Source organism: Ruditapes philippinarum, unplaced genomic scaffold, assembly GCF_026571515.1.
Source record: "Ruditapes philippinarum isolate M1 unplaced genomic scaffold, ASM2657151v2 ctg5417_1_1_1_1, whole genome shotgun sequence".
Taxonomy (NCBI): domain Eukaryota; kingdom Metazoa; phylum Mollusca; class Bivalvia; order Venerida; family Veneridae; genus Ruditapes; species Ruditapes philippinarum.
In genome coordinates, this window is record NW_026861693.1 from 80,462 (window position 1) to 97,750 (window position 17,289).

Sequence of the window (17,289 nt, forward strand, 5' to 3'; positions counted from 1 at the left end):
TACCGATTGAAAGTAACAGAATTTAGCCGGGTTAACCGGAGCGTCAACACGGCCATTATCGAGGCTTTGAACACGAAACGAAATTCTACAATTATGTGAAAAACGTGAAATCTGCACATTAAATATCCTTGAAATGGTTGGAACGTGTCACAAATTTGTATTAGCATCACTGCTGGCGGTGTTAGTGAGATGGGGAGTAGCTCAATTCGGTTATTCAGGTAAAGAAACACCGGTGTTGGTGTCATATTATTCGGATAGTACTATAATTACGGATATTCTCAGTTACTAGAATGAATAATTTGATAAAACATGAGATATCTAATAAATTTAGAATAATTTTATTACAGTGTTGCATCTAGAAGGGGACACAGGTGCTCGTCCAGTCTTGGTGCCCATATGATATATAAAAAAATGAAGTTTAAAAAAAAAAATGAAAAAAAAAATTGAAAAAAAAAAAAAAAAAAAAAAAAACCCAAAAAAACATCAAAATTAATATTTTGCGTTGAGTGTAAGAAAAAAAAAATTGAAAATTTTTTTTTTTTTTCCCTATATACCATTACTACAAAAAGGTCACCTAGTCGCCGTAACGCTACGGATCTTTACTAGGACACACTGTGGAACAACCACAATGTCGAGTTCTGTAACAATAAAAGCTATTTTGCTACTCTTTACACATTGGGCATTTAGAAAAGTGTTAACATTCTTATTGTACCTTACATACAATCTTAAATAACTTACATTTAAACTTGGACACTCCAATTGGTTAAAATTTTGCAAAACAACAGTGGTTGTCGGCCATTTTGTCGAAATCGAAAGTACAAAACATACACCGTACTGTTTCGCTGTTCTGGTCCCCTACGACTACGTTCGCTGAACAATAGACAACAGTAACCAATAAATTGATGGTTACCGTTGTCTACTGTTCCTCGCACGTAGTCGTAGGAAACCAGGAGAGCGAAACAGTACGATGTATGTATTGTACTTTCGTTTTTGACAAAATGGCTGACCATCAACGGAATTTTGAAAGATTTTAACAAATTGGAGTGTCCGAGTTAAAATGTAAGTTATTTAAGATTGTATGTAAGGTAGATGAAGAATGTAAACAATTTTCTAAATGCATGATGTGTAAAGAGTAGCAAAATAGCTTGTATTGTTACAGAACTCGACATTGTGGTTGTTCCACAGCGTGTCCTAGTAAAGCTCCATAGCGTTACGGCGACTAGGTGACCTTTTCGTAGTAATGGTATATAGGAAAAAAATAATTTTTTTTAATTTTTTTTTTCTTACACTCAACCCAAAATAGTTATTTTGATGTTGTTTTTTTTTTCCAAAATTTTTTTTTTTTTAAAACTTCATTTTTTTTATATGGGCACCAAGACTGGACGAGCACCTGTGGAAGGGGATTGTCCCCCACTCAACTGAAAAATGTGGGGGATTTGATAAAAATGTGGGGGACATACATTTACCTAACAATATGAAGTACCGATTTAATTTTACGTTCAGGCGTTTTTGACAGCTATTGTCCGCTGAACAATGGAAATAGAAAAAATAAAATATTGACAAATACTACAAAACACATGCGAGATGACCCAGTCTGCTGCTACATGCAATTTAGTACATATTTTAGTCATAACCGCGAGTGAGAAGCATTCAAGATACGATGAAGATAAACTGAATCAAGTTGAAAAGATCATCAGATGCGCGACTTGATTGACTTTATTAAAATGCACGATGTGCATAAAATATGAGCAAATCGCACAATCTCGCGGCCTAGATGCAATACAGTTATTATCTCATAACTAGAAGCTAATTCCAAAAATAATGTACCAAAATATCTATTGATATATGTATGACACATAAGTAAATTAAACTTATTATTATCTAATAATGGATTAATGTAAGAACTAACATTATAGAACATAATCCAAGATAAACTATAAAATTTAATGTCCACTATGTCAATTTAACAAAAATGGCTAACATTAATCAGATTCCGCTATAATTTTGATAGGAAATATAAACAAAATTACCCTAAGGTGGCGCGATACCTCAATTGGTTAGACCATTGGCTGTCACTCCTAAAGTCCGGGGTTTGATCCTGGGTAACACCCTTGGGATTTTTCAGAGACACTTTCACAGGGTTCCCACGCTGTCCGGGAAAACGGGAAATGTCCGTGAATTTGAACATTGGAGCTCCCGGCCTTGAAAAGTCCGGGAATTAGTGTTGATACATAAAAAAGTCCGGGAAGGTACGGGAATTAGTCTGGAAAAGGGGAGGTAAATCAAAAAAACCAAAATGGCGGTCTTCGCACAGTATATTGACTTCCGCATCTTGAATGTTGATGATTTTCGATTTACAACTGTTTTGGGAGGCCAAGTTTGACATTTATGAGATTTATCATTTATTTTCTGGTTACTATGGCGGTTTTGTTTGGAAAATCTAGGAAGACAGTCACAAATCAACCTCAAGTTTGCTTGATTGGCCCGTGCTAAGATGAAAGCTCACAGGTCTGGTTCTTCTTCTTCCAATACTTTACATAACCTACTCTGGGGCATTGACGTACAGGGTAAATGGTTGTTTTCTTTGGCATTTTTTTGTATCCTAATTGCTCACTACCATGCTAAAAGCCAAAGGTAAATCAATATAAAATAAAAAAATAGTATTACATGCATGAACTATTGTCAAGGCAGCGCACAGCCATATCTGGGTAGCACAAAATACCCAAATATAACAAGAATATACTAAAAATAAATGTGTTTTACTAAAAAAGTGCTGTTTTAATCATGAATACAATATACACTTTCACTAAGATGTAATGAAACATACCCAAATATACATTTTTGAACCAATTTATACCCAAATACAGTATACTCCATTAAAGCTATTAAATTAAAAAAATAATACGAATGAACTTGTATGAAATTTCAACAAAATTATACCCTACAAATTTAAATGTAGACAACGAATATTATCATATCTTGCAAGTACATGTGCCTATTCATTAATGAACCTAACAGTTAGATAAGCAAATGTCACATTTTTTTTCTTACAACATCAGAACTGCCAATTTCAATGGAATGATCGAAAGTTATAGTTGGCTAAGTCATATTATTTTGTAAATATCAATTCATTTTCTCATTAAAATCAATATTGTATACAAACCAAAATGAATATTGCTATAATTTAGTGTGTTTGGGTATATTTGGGTATTTCATGCTGCCGCCATATTTTGTAGATGGTTTAAAAAATTGTAAGATCAAATCAAAAGATATGTCATTGAAATACAAAAAAGAATCCCTAAATAACATCCAAAACGGCAAATTGAAAATGTTGTAGACTAGGGCTTGATATATGGTACTGGAAAGTGCACCCCGTAGCACTGGCTTAAGCAGAATACTATATTTTAACATGAAAGTCGTGAAATTTTGAATGTAGAAACACCTGCAGGCAGTTTTCATATACCCTTCAGTGTGACATGCTTTTGCCATTCTATGAAGCCTTAGTGGACTGAGGTCAAATGTCACGTTACTAATTAAAGTACTATGAATATCTGGTATAAAAAGTGATCCCTTGGAAGCATTAAAAACAGCAAAATTACATGAAAATTGCAGACAACCTACAAAAACAGTTGCTGTCACAAAGTTCATTTCATTATTTATAGACACTGAATGTATTTCTTAGAAAGAATTAGATTTATGTCATGAACTACATGTATTATATTGGTGTTATTAAATGTTGTTCTAAACATTACCATGAACATATTCATAGGACAAAAAAATCAAATACATGTAGCTTGAAATTTAATCTTCTAAAAAGTCCTTAAAAAATCAAAAAAGGTCCTTGATAAGTCCTGGAAAAGTCCTTAAATTTTCAAAATATCTAAGAGTGGGAACCCTGCTTTCAGTGTTTCCCACCTACATGTAACTAGAGGTGTACTGGTAAGAAATCCAGGTAAAACTTGCATGTATCAGTGCTATACACATCACTAGGCATGTAAAAGAACCAAGGGGTCTATTCAATAAGAGCTAGGGACTATTTACCAGATTCCGTTGTATCTCATAGCTTTCTCTCAAGTGCTTGGTTAGAAGTTTCCAACCCTGTCCTTGCTGATGGATGGTCAATGATACTACTGGGTGCAACTGCCAAACAACATAAACTGTCAGACAGGTATATACAATGTACCTAACAAAAAACTTAAAATTAAGAGCCGTCAGATGTGGCAAAATTAAACAGTCCATGAAAAATTCCATTTCATACAAACTTTGCAAAAAACTAGTAGATCGACAAATTTAAGATAACCGTGGATGAGTACAATAAAACCTAGTCCAACTAATTAGACTTGTCAAAAAGACTTCTAGATGATTTTGGTCGGGTGATGTCCTTTTCCGTTTGACAGTATGAAAAAAAAAAGTTTGTAAAATGGGTAAAACCATTCACACCAAATTAATAAGACTAAATAAAACCAGTCAAGTATATCAAAACAAATCACTAATTTTGAAAGGGAGATCATCATGCTTACCTTCAAAATAGATTGATCTTAACTATATAAGCCCGGTAACAGACATGATAATAAAAAGCCCCTGTCAGTATTGATAAAAGATTTTATGTTTAACAAAAAATACTACATATGATACAGGTGCTGGTATGAGCCCCATGTATGGTGATTATGAGGCACAGAGACATTGGCAAGAAGTGACTGTAAATCTACCTGTGGGAGAATGGTAATGTTTGTCTTTCTTTTTAAAGCTTTTTTTCGACTCACAAGTAGTTTAAAAGTTTGTCTGCTGTATCTAGCCAGAATTATTGGACTTGTCAAAGAGGCATGGAGATACTTTTGGCTGGCAAGGTATTTTTCAAATGGTTTGACAATAGGAAAAAAGCAGTCAAACAGTTAATGCTGGATCAAGCACCACCTCTTGATGAGATAAAGGCTGTCTCATATTCTCTTGGAATTTGATTAGTGTCTAAGGGTTGTGACTGTCACTATCTGATGACTTTATCTGACACATTGTTGTGTCATTGCGTGGGTGAGAGATGACCCATCAGACAAGTAATATAAGAACTGCTGGTGAGAAGTTTCCAACCCTGACCTTGCTTATGGAAGGTCAATGATTCTACTGGGGTGCGTTTTACCATAATACAAACTTGTATTGGTTTAAATGCATTATTATTAATTAATTTCAGGTATACTAACTCCAGCAGGAATGATCTTATGTACTGGGGACTTGATTACCCCCCTTTAACTGCTTATCACAGCAAGATTGTTGGACTGATGTAAGAAAGCATTTTATTTTTATTAAAAAAAAACAAAAACAACAAAAAAACAATATTAAAAAAAAAACATTAAAAATTTCTTTATTGATTTTAATCATATGTATAAATTATTATCTGTTGTTTATATGAAAATGAGACACAGTCATTGAATTTAGCACTGGCCCGGTGGCCCATGGCCAGTGAAAATTAGTTAAATTAGAAAATATGGTTAAATATATAGTAGAATGAATTCAAAAACTGGAATTCGGGCCGGTAAATTCAAAATCTTAAATTCAATGACTGGAGACACACATATATAAGAAATACACTTTTTGCCTGTCATAAATTTAAAAAACATGAAGATTTAGGCATTATATTTCCTGCAATAGCATGTAGTTCTTTTGTTACTGTATGAATAAAAGGAGTGGTGGCATGACCCAATGGTTCATGCTTGGGACTAGTAATATAATGATCGCTAGCCGCATGGGTTCAAACCTTGACTGCGGCAAGTCATTGTTTCCTTCAGCAAGAAACTACACTCATTGCTCAGTACTGGTTGGTTCCAGGAATTGATTCGAAAGGTTGTTTATAAGCTAATAGCTTCCTACACAATCAAACTAAAATAAATTCTGTATAAACCAAATAAAAGGTTAGAATAGAATGACACAGACAGTTTGAAGTGATCTTGAGATTTTGAACACAGCTGATTATTATTTTATTCTAGAGCAAAGGTTATAAATCCAGAATGGGTTGCCTTAAATTCATCCAGAGGATACGAGAGCTATGAGCATAAACTTTTTATGAGATTTTCAGGTAAATGTTTCTCATTTTGTTTACTTTGTATAAAGTAGAATGTTGTTTTTTTTAATGAATATTCAATACATGTATATCTCACTAAATAGTTAGAAATTATAGATATTTTCAAGAAAGTGCGAGTAAAAATATAGATATGTCCATAGTCACAAAAAACAAACAATTTTTCCTTTTATCTTGCACCACATAACTTGTATCTCACTGATATTTTTCAGTATCTCATCAAAAGCCATGATTGTTAAAAGATTTTTTTTATTAACGATGTACTTGTAATTCAAAACACATTCTATTTATAAACAGGTTTGAAATATTTTTGATGTGTCGAAATACATTTGAGCAGCGTCACGACAAAACCAACATAATGGGTTTGCAACCAGCATGGATCCAGACCAGCCTGCGCATCCGCTCAGTCTGATCAGGATCCATGCTGTTCGATATCAGTTTCTCTACTTGTTATACGATTTGTAAGCGAACAGCATGGATCCTGATCAGACTGCGCCAATGCGCAGGCTGGTCTGGATCCATGCTGGTCGCAAACCCACTATGTTGGTTTTGTCATGGCGTGGCTCATTTTATTTAGTTGTATTGTTGTTTTGTATTTTCCTAAAAGTAACATCTTTTATGCCATTTTAAAATTTTACAGTGTTGTTTGCTGATCTTCTTGTGTATTTTCCTGCCGTCATGTGGATATTCACTGCAAGGAAACCAAACCCCAAAGATTCTGACTCGGCTGTAAGCAAAAACATTTCTGCATGTCTTCAGGGTGGAGATTTAATTGTTTTTGATTTTATGGATATTTATTTCTGATTTTTAGTAAAATTGAAAAAAAAATATTATTAGTGTAAAAAGATTTACTGGGTCATCAGATAAGTAATGATAAATGTTCATATATTTTTTTTTATAATTTGGCTATGTTTGAAAATCCTATTTACATATATAAGTTTTCTGATTTTATTGACACTGCCAGAGTCATATTTGTTTGCTATAAAAATATGAATGCACATTTTTCACTAGATATATGGAATATATTATACATTTACTTATTTTTATAAGAAGATAAACAAGGTAAGATAAATTGAATTTTCTCCTACCTTAAACCAAACATATTAAAACGCCCAACTAAAAATCAATCATACATGATCATACTTTATATCTACCCCATCTTTTAGGCAGTGCATGGTAATTGTAAATGGGATAAATATACCAATCTTTTAGCTCGTGAAAAGATAAATAATAGCTTGTAACATGACTAATAATGCTTGTAACATGACTATAACTAATTGCCTGTTTTCTGTTTACAGGTGAAGAGTTATTTACTGATGTTGATGTATCCAGGTCTTATTCTTATTGATTATGGCCACTTTCAGTATCCTTTTGTGTGAAAAGCTTCTCTTTACTTTGAAGACCATCTGTTTATTGTTATAACGGTTTGCTTAATCTTGATTGTTTTATTTTTGTTACAGACTTGTTTTGATTTAAATTTAAACAAGTCCATTGTTACTTACACGTAGTTGTTCTGAAATGAAATGACCAGTAGTAATAATAAGCCTTGTATTCTCTTTCTAATTAAAAAAAAACCACAACAGCTTGGAATAAGAACCTGTAGAATCTATTTGGAGGAGTAGCCAAGTGGTTAAAGCATTGAGAAAAGCTGGCTTTGTGAGTTCGAACCAAGACATTATGCCATTTTGAAAAGGCAGAGAAATTAATTTTTCAAGTTGTGCCCCTTTTTAGATCCACTTTGAAGAAATAAATGGAGTTTTTGTCATGACCCTCTCGTCAGATTCGGTATCGGTTAATCTTTTTATTTTCTCAGACATTATTAACATGATTAAAGCTATTCACTTTACACATGTTCATTGTCATAAAAGGATAACATTTCAAAAAGGCAAAATACTTCTTTAATTATTACTTTGCAAAGTTATGCCCCCTTTTCTATGTTGCTTTTATTTACTATCCAACACTGAGAAAAATTAAAGTGTGCTGTCTGGTGCTTTCATCACACAATGTTGAACTAAGGAAAGTAGAATGTGCTGTCCATATACAGGTCTTGTTAAATTTTGACATATCCTGCATACAAATGTTAGAACTTCTGACATTAATATCCTTGAGATGTTTTCAATATATGACCTTGACTGTGAACAGATATAATTGTATAAGCCTCGGACTAGCTCTAGCAGCTGTAACCAGTCTAGCTGACTCGCAGGATGTTCTCGGTTCAGTGTTGTTCTGCTTGTCTCTCAATTATAAACAAATGGAGTTGTATCATGCAATGCCATTCTTCTGTTTTTTACTTGGTTCGTGTTTGAGAAACTGTAAACATGGAGGGTAAGCACTTTGAAACATGTTGTCATGGCATGTTTATATAGAGACTGTGTAGCTATTTTTTAAAAAATATTCAGTTTAGTATTTCTGTAATATTGAATCACCATTTTATATTTTTGAGACACTTAGTCAGAACAAACACACAGTAATTAAATTTGAAATGTGTAGAAAACAGGAATGTTTGGCAGATAATTGGGATAAATAGAGAATCCAGGACAAAACCACACAGTCACAGTAATTTCTAGAAAACAGGTTTTTTTTGCAGTTACTTGGGGTTCAAGAAGAAAATCTAGTAATATTTTGTTTGTAGTTGTACCATCTAGTGTGAATACTAATACTTACTGGCACAAAACAGAAAAGGAAATACTGTTACCAACTGGGAAGCAGATAGTTATTTTTGTACCAATCAGTTTCTCAAATGTTGAGGTATATGATTATTTAACTTTAACCTTGCTGCAGGCGACTGAATTTACCTATGTTGTCACTGCAGACCAAGATTCATGCCTTCCGATAGACTGCTCTGTTTACTGTTCAATCAGTAAAAAAAATTGAAAAATTTTGCTTAAAATGATGATTAGTTTTCTTAACTTAGAAAGATGGATCTTTATGGTGTACGGATCAATGTGTAATATCATATGTATTTTCTTGTTTTCAGGATAGTTCAGCTTATAAAGATCGGACTAACAGTGATTGTAACATTTGCTGTTTCCTGGGCACCATTTCTGTACAGTGTAGACTCAGTAATGCAAGTGGTCCATAGATTATTTCCATTTGCAAGAGGAATTTTTGAGGTAAGTGCAGTTTAAAATACTGTTGTAAATTTATATCAATATCCAGAAATAGCTATCTTAGTTATTTTTTTAAATTATGTTCATTAAAAATGGCAAAAATCATTGTTTGATTTGCCACTTTATATGTGATAAAGTAGTATTTCATACCTTCTGTTTTGTACCACAACTTCCTTGAGAAATGGCTATAGAGTATGCAGTACATGAAATATTGATCTGGATATATGTAAGTCTTTAGTTGAAAGTGAACTTATTTGTTCATCAGAAAAAGCAGTTCACAATGGGTTATGTTACCAAATGGAAACAAGCAAGTTCGTGTAATGAATACACGATTTGGAAACCAAATAATACATTTTATAAAGACTTACATTTATAAAGACTTACATTTTATCCCTTCTCTAATATTATTATTTACAAAAAAATTGTTCTGTAAATTTTTCAGGATAAGGTATCCAACATATGGTGTTCTCTCTCTGTTGTTATAAAATGGAAACAGGTCATGACTAGAGACAATATTCTTCTTTTGTGGTAAGATATGTGATGCTTCTAGCCAATAATGCCATTCTGGTGTATGCTTAAATGTATATGATTAATATTTGGTATACAATGCTATTGAACAACTGCTGTATAAAGTGTTTGAATATATAGCTTTGCATTCCTTGGAGTGTAAGAACAAAAATGTCATAGGCACTATACATTTTTTGTGTGAAGGACAACATTGTAAGCTTGAACTGAAGGAAAAGTTTTGAATTGGGCAGTGTTTACATTATATTTAATTCTCTAATCCGAATGTTTTGTGTTTTTGAAACCAGAGAAAAATTATAGACATTTGTCTGTATTGTCAAAGACTTTGAAATTTTTCATGTTTTATGAAGCTATCCAGTTAGCTTATGGTGGTGGGTGGTTCTACCCAAGTGCCAGATCGTGCCTTAAGTCTTCCGTTAATAGTGAAGCTACAAAGTCCCTGTAAATTTTTTGAGTATTTAAGAGACATTGACCCAGGCAAAAGAAAACTTATGAAAAATTTTGGTCAGCATTTTAATGTCAATGACTGAATATTTTTTATTTAGCTCATCTGTTTTAATGAAAAAGTCAGGCGATTATGGTCACTGTGTTGTTGTTGTTGTCGTAGTGCAAAAACTTAATTTTGTAGCTCTTTTAAAAGGTATCACATGAAACTGTAAAAACTTGCTTATAATCATAAGTTGCACAAGGGGCATAATTCTGTAAGCAATATTTTTTGAGTTATGCCCCTTTTAGTTAGAATTTTTAACAGGATGAGTATTAACACCGCATCTGTGCTCTTGTTTATAATTGTTAAAATACAAATTTTGCTGCATCTAGGACTATCTACTGGCTAATATTTGGTTATAAATACTATTTTTTTTCAGTTTATGTTCGACTTGTGTGTGCCTTTTGCCATCATCACTTGACCTTTTGTTTCGTCCATCATTTAAAAAGTTCAGATATGCATTGGTAGGTAGGCTGAATGTTTTGTTTCACAATATACATGATTGACACAACAGTATGAAGCCTTGTCAGACTGCATGGGGAGCAGGTTGGCCTGGCTCTATACTTATAGCAAAGGCTTATTGCTTCAGGTTTATTTGCAAATGAGAATGACTTTTAAAGCAGACGATAATTTTAGTAAGAACCTTCTTTATGAAGTTTATGTCCCAAACTATATAAATAGTTTATACATAACAAAAGGTCAATGTCGCAGTGACTTTTTTTGTCAAAATTGAACAAAACTATTATGTAAAATTTTAAAGGCTGTTAAGAAATGAACTCTTGGTGAAATTTTTGCCCTCTTTATAGCCAAATTTTAATCAAAATAAAATAGTGTAAAATTTCACTTGCAGATTCAAAAACTGATATGTAATCATGATGTATGATGTTGTATTAAGTACTGAAGCTTAATTGATACAAGTATTTTTCAGTAAATGTATATTTTCAGGTAAATTCATCCATGGTGTTTTTCCTGTTTTCATTCCAAGTCCATGAAAAAAGTATTCTTTTAGCAGCATTGTAAGTATTATCGTTTTCTTTATATATTTGAATTTAACCTTTATTTGATTGAGTCCTACAGTCTGACCAGGCTCTATATTGTTTGAAGCTCAGTTTTAGTATTTTGTGAATGAAATCCCTTAGACTTCAAAGGGCTATTCCAATTCAAAGCAGTGTGAATCCATTACACAAATTCAGCAGATAAAGGGTAGAAGATAGTGTATACTAATTTACCATTGCTTAAACTGAATTTATAACATACAACAATATTATTACAACATGTTAGTTATACATTTAAAACTCAATAGGAAGATGCAGGTAAAAGGAGTAGAACTATAGTTTTAAATGTAATGAATCAGTCTTGAATATTAAAAATGTACCTATAACTGTGGAACTGATAATCATTTATACATGTATCTATAAGATATTTAAGATTTTTTTTTTTCAAATCCAAATTCAACTTGGATTGCTCAACTTTTTGTGTGTACTTCAACATTACACTTGTGTGTAGATTCTTTTGTGAATTTTGTTATTTGTAATTCACTAATGTTTAAGTATTGGTATTTTAATTTTTTTATGTAGTCTTATCAAGTTATGTAAAAAATCAAAGTACAGATGTAGAGAATCTGTTTAGATATGGATAAATCAAAGTATCATTAATTTTAGGGATTTTAATAGACATAGGTCTGAACAGGGGTTTGTAGATAAACTAGTGCCCTCTTTTAATGGTAAAAACAGTACAACATGTACCAATAATCCATCTTAACTGTTTAGTTACATTATTTGTTTATACACTTGATTCTTAATACATTTAGGAAATTGGACAAATGGATCTGCAGTGAAACACTCCTGAAATAGTTTAATGGCAATAAATATCAGTCAATTTGTATTTCAGGCATACTTCATTTAATTGCAGCATTGTTTGACATGTGCCAAAAATAGAATTGTATTGTTAAAGGGAGACACAGGCAAAATTTTCGTTTCTTCGTTTTAAATTTTTCATTCATTATTCTGTAAATGTCCTTAAAATGAATACACTAGGCAGTCACAGGAGCAAAACATTTTTTCTTATAATGAATAAATTGTCGGTTTCCTAACTTGACCCGCGTGGGTCAGGTTAGAGCGTTAAAAGTTCATAAAAGTGGTCACAGTGAACTATGGAAACGTCAATGAACAAGTCTAATGAATTGTTTGGACTTGTTTTAATCAAACAATATCCACAATATCTGTCATTGTAACTTCCAGGGTTTGTTCAAGTAACATGACTTGTTTTAAAACTACTCGGCGATTCTGTCCGTGTCTAAATTTCGTTCAACATATATTGATATGTTTATGCTTCAAACCCAAAATATATAGAATTTATACAGAATTTCATCCTTGGATTTTAAGAAAATGTTGTTTTAGCTTGAATTGAGTACTTAAGATCATTTTCATATTTTTGTCATTAATTTGCCTGAGTATCCCTTTAAAAATTTGAAGGGCAAAATGTATGTATAAACATTTTTTTATTGTAGAATTGTTTGTACACTTATACCTGATCATCCCTTCTGGTGCTTTTGGTTTCTTCAGGTTTCAACTTTCAGGTATGTCTGCTCAGAATTGAATTTAATATTTATTATTAATATAGTATGTTGCAACCATGTCCAGTCATATGTTTGTTTTTTACACTCTAGTCTGCTGAATAAGTAGAAAAATATTGAAGGAATTTGATTAAAACTTCACACAGTTATATGGACCAATGAAAAGAAATGCAGTGATCAAAAACTATAACAGTTAAACTGTCTTGCTTAATTTTTTAGATATCTCTTGATTTTATAATGCTTGTCAGGAGAATAACTTCTAAAAAAATTGATGATATATCATTTCACACAGTTGTAGAGATTAGTTAGAAGAAGTGCAGTGTCATGAACCATACCTAAATTGCAGATTTTTTTACTATCTCCAATTATATTACTTGTCTGGAAAATTACCTTAAAAGTATTAAAGAAATTTGATTAAATTTTCATACATTGATAGAAACTATAAAATAAAGTTCAAGAACAATAATTCTATCTTGCTTTATTTTTTAATTGCCAGCCTTTTTGGTACTCTAAAATTTTAACCATAGTATAACTTCTAACCTAATGTGAAGTTTTTAATAACCATAAATCTATGTAAGTTAGTTTTTGTATTATTTAACTTTGTGATACATAATAATGCTTTAAATATTTTCTTTTGCTCTTTATGACTGATGTGCATTGAAATATATTGACAAATGTACAAGTTCAGGGATCATTCTAAAGCTTTATTCTTGTATAAATACTATCTACAAAAATTCTGTTTAAATGTTGTGAGTAAGCTGATTGCATTCAAATAAAGGAGTTAGTAGAGTTGCCTGGTGTCTAACATCTAATTCAACTAGAAGAAAGGGAGTTATGGCCTTGTGGTGAAGGACCTGTGTTTAAGCTTTAATCTGGTCAGGAGCATGTTTCCTCATATGATACCTGATACTTGCTTAGTTTCTGAAAACTGATTTGATTAGGTTCAAATTTGCTTGAAGCTTTCATTACAATCAAGCTATAATAAATATGTTTAACAGCTAACTTGCTGGAACTGAAAGTGAATTACCTTTACCAAAAGGATTGTTACATGCACAGGGTAGCACAAGAGCTCCATTTCTACAAGTAATGTGTCCTTGTGCTTCTGCAGATATAAATGCACAAATAAGATCCATTAAGTCACTAATGTTGGTATCACTTATTAATTAAGTCATCACTCCCCCCATCCACCTCTAAAGAAATTTTCTTAGATTATCTATATTTTGGTTTATGTTTTAATTACAGTATGCTGCCGTTACTACTGAAGGATGGTCAACTGGTACCATACCTTTCCCTTATGTGCCTGTATGCCATTTTATTCTACAATTTCTACCCAGTTGAAAACAAAAATAAGGAAGACCAATCCGAAACAGCTGTCTGGATAAATATTTTCATAAATCTAGCTGTAAGTTGATATGTAAACAAAATAATGCTCTTTCAATATAGTTTGTTGATAGTTAAGTAAACAATTTTTTTTTTTTCAATAGCATTAAAAAGACAATAATTGATAAATGTATTTCGTTAACTTGCATGACAATTCTTTTTAGAAAAAACTTAGACATGGATTGATATCAAATTTAGTAAAACATTTGTATTAAATAGAGGTTATAGTAGTGTGAACAAGTCTTTTAAGTAATGTATATTTCATATTTATTTAATATCAAATCATATATTAATAGACAGTATCAGTACAATATAAAAATGATTCCTTTTATATTTTCAGTTTTGCATATCAATGGTGGGAGTGGTTATCCTTACCTTGGTCATGGTGTTAGTTCCGCCCCCTGTACATTTACCAGACCTCTTCTCATTGGTCATCTCAGTGTATTCTTGTGCTCATTTCCTCTTGTTTACATTGTTCTTCCATTATTGTCAGTTTACAACACAAATGTTTCCATGGAAACTTGCTGACAAATCTCAAAATCATGTGTCGTCAAAGTCAGACACAGTTCACAAATCAAAGGCTTCAAAACCAAAGATAGTTAAAGGAAAGAAGAAAAAGCAGCAATAGATGGGGCAAAAAGAGTTTAAATTGTTATTTATTGAATAAAATCAATCCTCATTATAAAAATACAGCAATAGATTGAAAAAAGAAGGAATTGAACAAGATAAATGCAGAAATAGATAGAAAATGAATTTGTTCTGCGTTGAGTCAGATAAAAACAGCAATAGATGGAGAAGAAAAGAAATTGTTATGTATTGAATAAGATAAAAAACTATATAGAAAAAGAAAAGAAATTGTTATGTATTGAAAAAGATAAAAGCAGCAATATATAGAAGAAAAAGAAAATAAATTGTTATGTATTGAATAAGATAAAAGCAGCAATATATGGAAAAAGAAAAGAAATTGTTGTGTATTGAATAAGATTAAAGCAGCAATATATAGAAAAAGAAAAGTAATTGTTGTGAATTGAATAAGATAATTCCTTTGTTTTAGAAAAAGTTTAGACTTAGAATTGTTGAGTCTTGAATATGCAATATTTTTAAGGATCTGGAAGATGATTAACATTGTACCAAAATTATTGATTTCACATTTTCCTTGTGTTCTGTTTAGAACAAGACAGGTGGTGGTTATTTGAAAAATATTGAGATGTTTTTAATATTAAACTAATGATGAATGTATATAATCTTTGTTATTATTTTGAAAAAAGGGAAAAACTAAATGTTTATGGACTGACTGTTTGATCAAGACATTTAGATTTAGTACACATTCTTTGTTTATAATGAAGATCATGTATTATAACCCGTTTATTATATTATAGCCTGTTTAAAACCATGTCCGACTAGGGAGTCATACTAGGGTCATAAATGTATGACCCCAGTACATAATAATTATCAATTATCTGCCAATTATGTAAGTTAAAAGAACTTGCTTTATAACCAAGCTTTAACTGAATATTCCTTAAAGTATTAATCATTGATGATAAACTAAGAATTGGAGATGTGATAATGTGTTAACTGATCATGTTATGTTTTTATAAAGATGCTGCAATACACAATATTGTAAGGTATATTCTTAGTTTTTTGTAAAGAATGCAAAGTAATCGATTATTTTGAACAATCTACGAAGTATTCAAATCATTTAGAAGTTGGCTTTTACAACAATACAAAAATGTTCACCATCGGAATGATAAATTGCAATGCGGACCAAATCGGGAACGAATGCGGACAAAAACAGGAACCGTTGTAATTGCATTGTCAATTGTCTGCTACTTAACAACTGAAATATTTCAAACATCAGATAGGCATAGGGTGTTTCAAGAGTAAGAGATATATGTCAGTAATTATGTTGTACTGTTTGAAGAGTTTACTACAAGAAATGTTGAGCACTGCAAGATCATTACAATCGTATTTATAACGTTTTTTTATTCCCCTATTCGGTTGAAATAAAATGGAGGTTGTTATAATGAATAAATGAAACCTAAAAACTGTGCTGTTTAATAAGGTCATGTTTCAGTATCATTTTGCTGTGAATTGAGAGCTATAGAGTAATTTTAACTTCAATGTCGTAAAACAGGACAAGACGATTTAAGAAACTTTGAGGCTGAAGATTTAAATAATACCCACCTGAGTGCGTACCCCTTGTGGCTGAGAGGTTGTTTTTAATGGTTGAGGCATAGAACTGCAGCCACCGTTTATGGCTGCGTGATCGTGTGAGGCTACTCAGTGAGTTCGAACAACTGAAGAAGCTTCAGTAGGTTAAAGGGTTTTGACCCCTGGTGTTGCTTTGAAGTTTGTAACACCCAAGGTTATCCAAAATCATCTTTCCTGTGTAGGCGCCATATGACCTATAATGTGTTGGTGCGCCGTTAAACCAAACAAACTAACCATATCCCGTCAATTTAAATAAAGTCGGTCCATTTGTACATTTAACGCACACTAAATGCCTTCTTGCATTAGAAGACACCTGTCCATCATGTCATGTACATGTTTGGGTAAACCTGAGGAATTCTATTTTATATTGTATAAATTTACACCCATCATTAGTTTGCTGTTATAGCTGTCAAATTAAAGACGAAAATAAACAACAATAATTATTTGTAAACCTCCAGACAAACAAATATTCAATGGAAGCAAACTGTTACTATGATCTCTTGGAGAAGAACATGATAGTTTTAATGCATTGGTAAAACATTAAAATGTGTTAAACCATTTCAATTGTTTATAAAGTAATGTCAAATTTCCCTTTGTCTAAATTAAGTATGTCTAGTGCTTTCATTGGTCATTTGACTCTACACGCAAAAAGGTGACTTTTACTACTAATCCAATGCAAGTGCCTAACAATGTATATAAAATATCATACTAGTAAGATACCAAATTACTCGTAACTAAACGCGTACTCAATATGTGTACCAATTTGTTTATTGCATACACAGAGAACTAAACCTCAGTGTTTATAATGCCAAACTCGCTGTTTTGTAATAACATTTAAAGAAGAAATTCAGCTGTTATTTGCCAAGCAGTGTACGGTCATAAGAATGATTTTTAGTACTTTCTGTGACGCATTTTCATAACTTAAATTAGA

The 17,289-nt window shown here is 31.9% G+C and overlaps 1 protein-coding gene across 1 annotated transcript; it reads left to right on the forward strand.

Annotated features, from left to right (window-relative positions):
* The first annotated feature begins 20 nt into the window (after window positions 1-20).
* LOC132716540 (dolichyl pyrophosphate Man9GlcNAc2 alpha-1,3-glucosyltransferase-like) lies at window positions 21-15,391 on the forward strand. Its single transcript, XM_060699835.1, has 14 exons — window positions 21-218; window positions 4,638-4,722; window positions 5,186-5,275; window positions 5,979-6,067; window positions 6,711-6,799; window positions 7,369-7,433; window positions 8,213-8,395; window positions 9,048-9,183; window positions 9,623-9,708; window positions 10,572-10,656; window positions 11,138-11,208; window positions 12,702-12,770; window positions 14,010-14,169; window positions 14,488-15,391. The coding sequence occupies exons 1-14, from the start codon at window positions 134-136 to the stop codon at window positions 14,773-14,775; spliced, it is 1,581 nt and encodes a 526-aa protein (XP_060555818.1). The 5' UTR covers window positions 21-133; the 3' UTR covers window positions 14,776-15,391.
* Window positions 15,392-17,289: the final 1,898 nt, after the last annotated feature.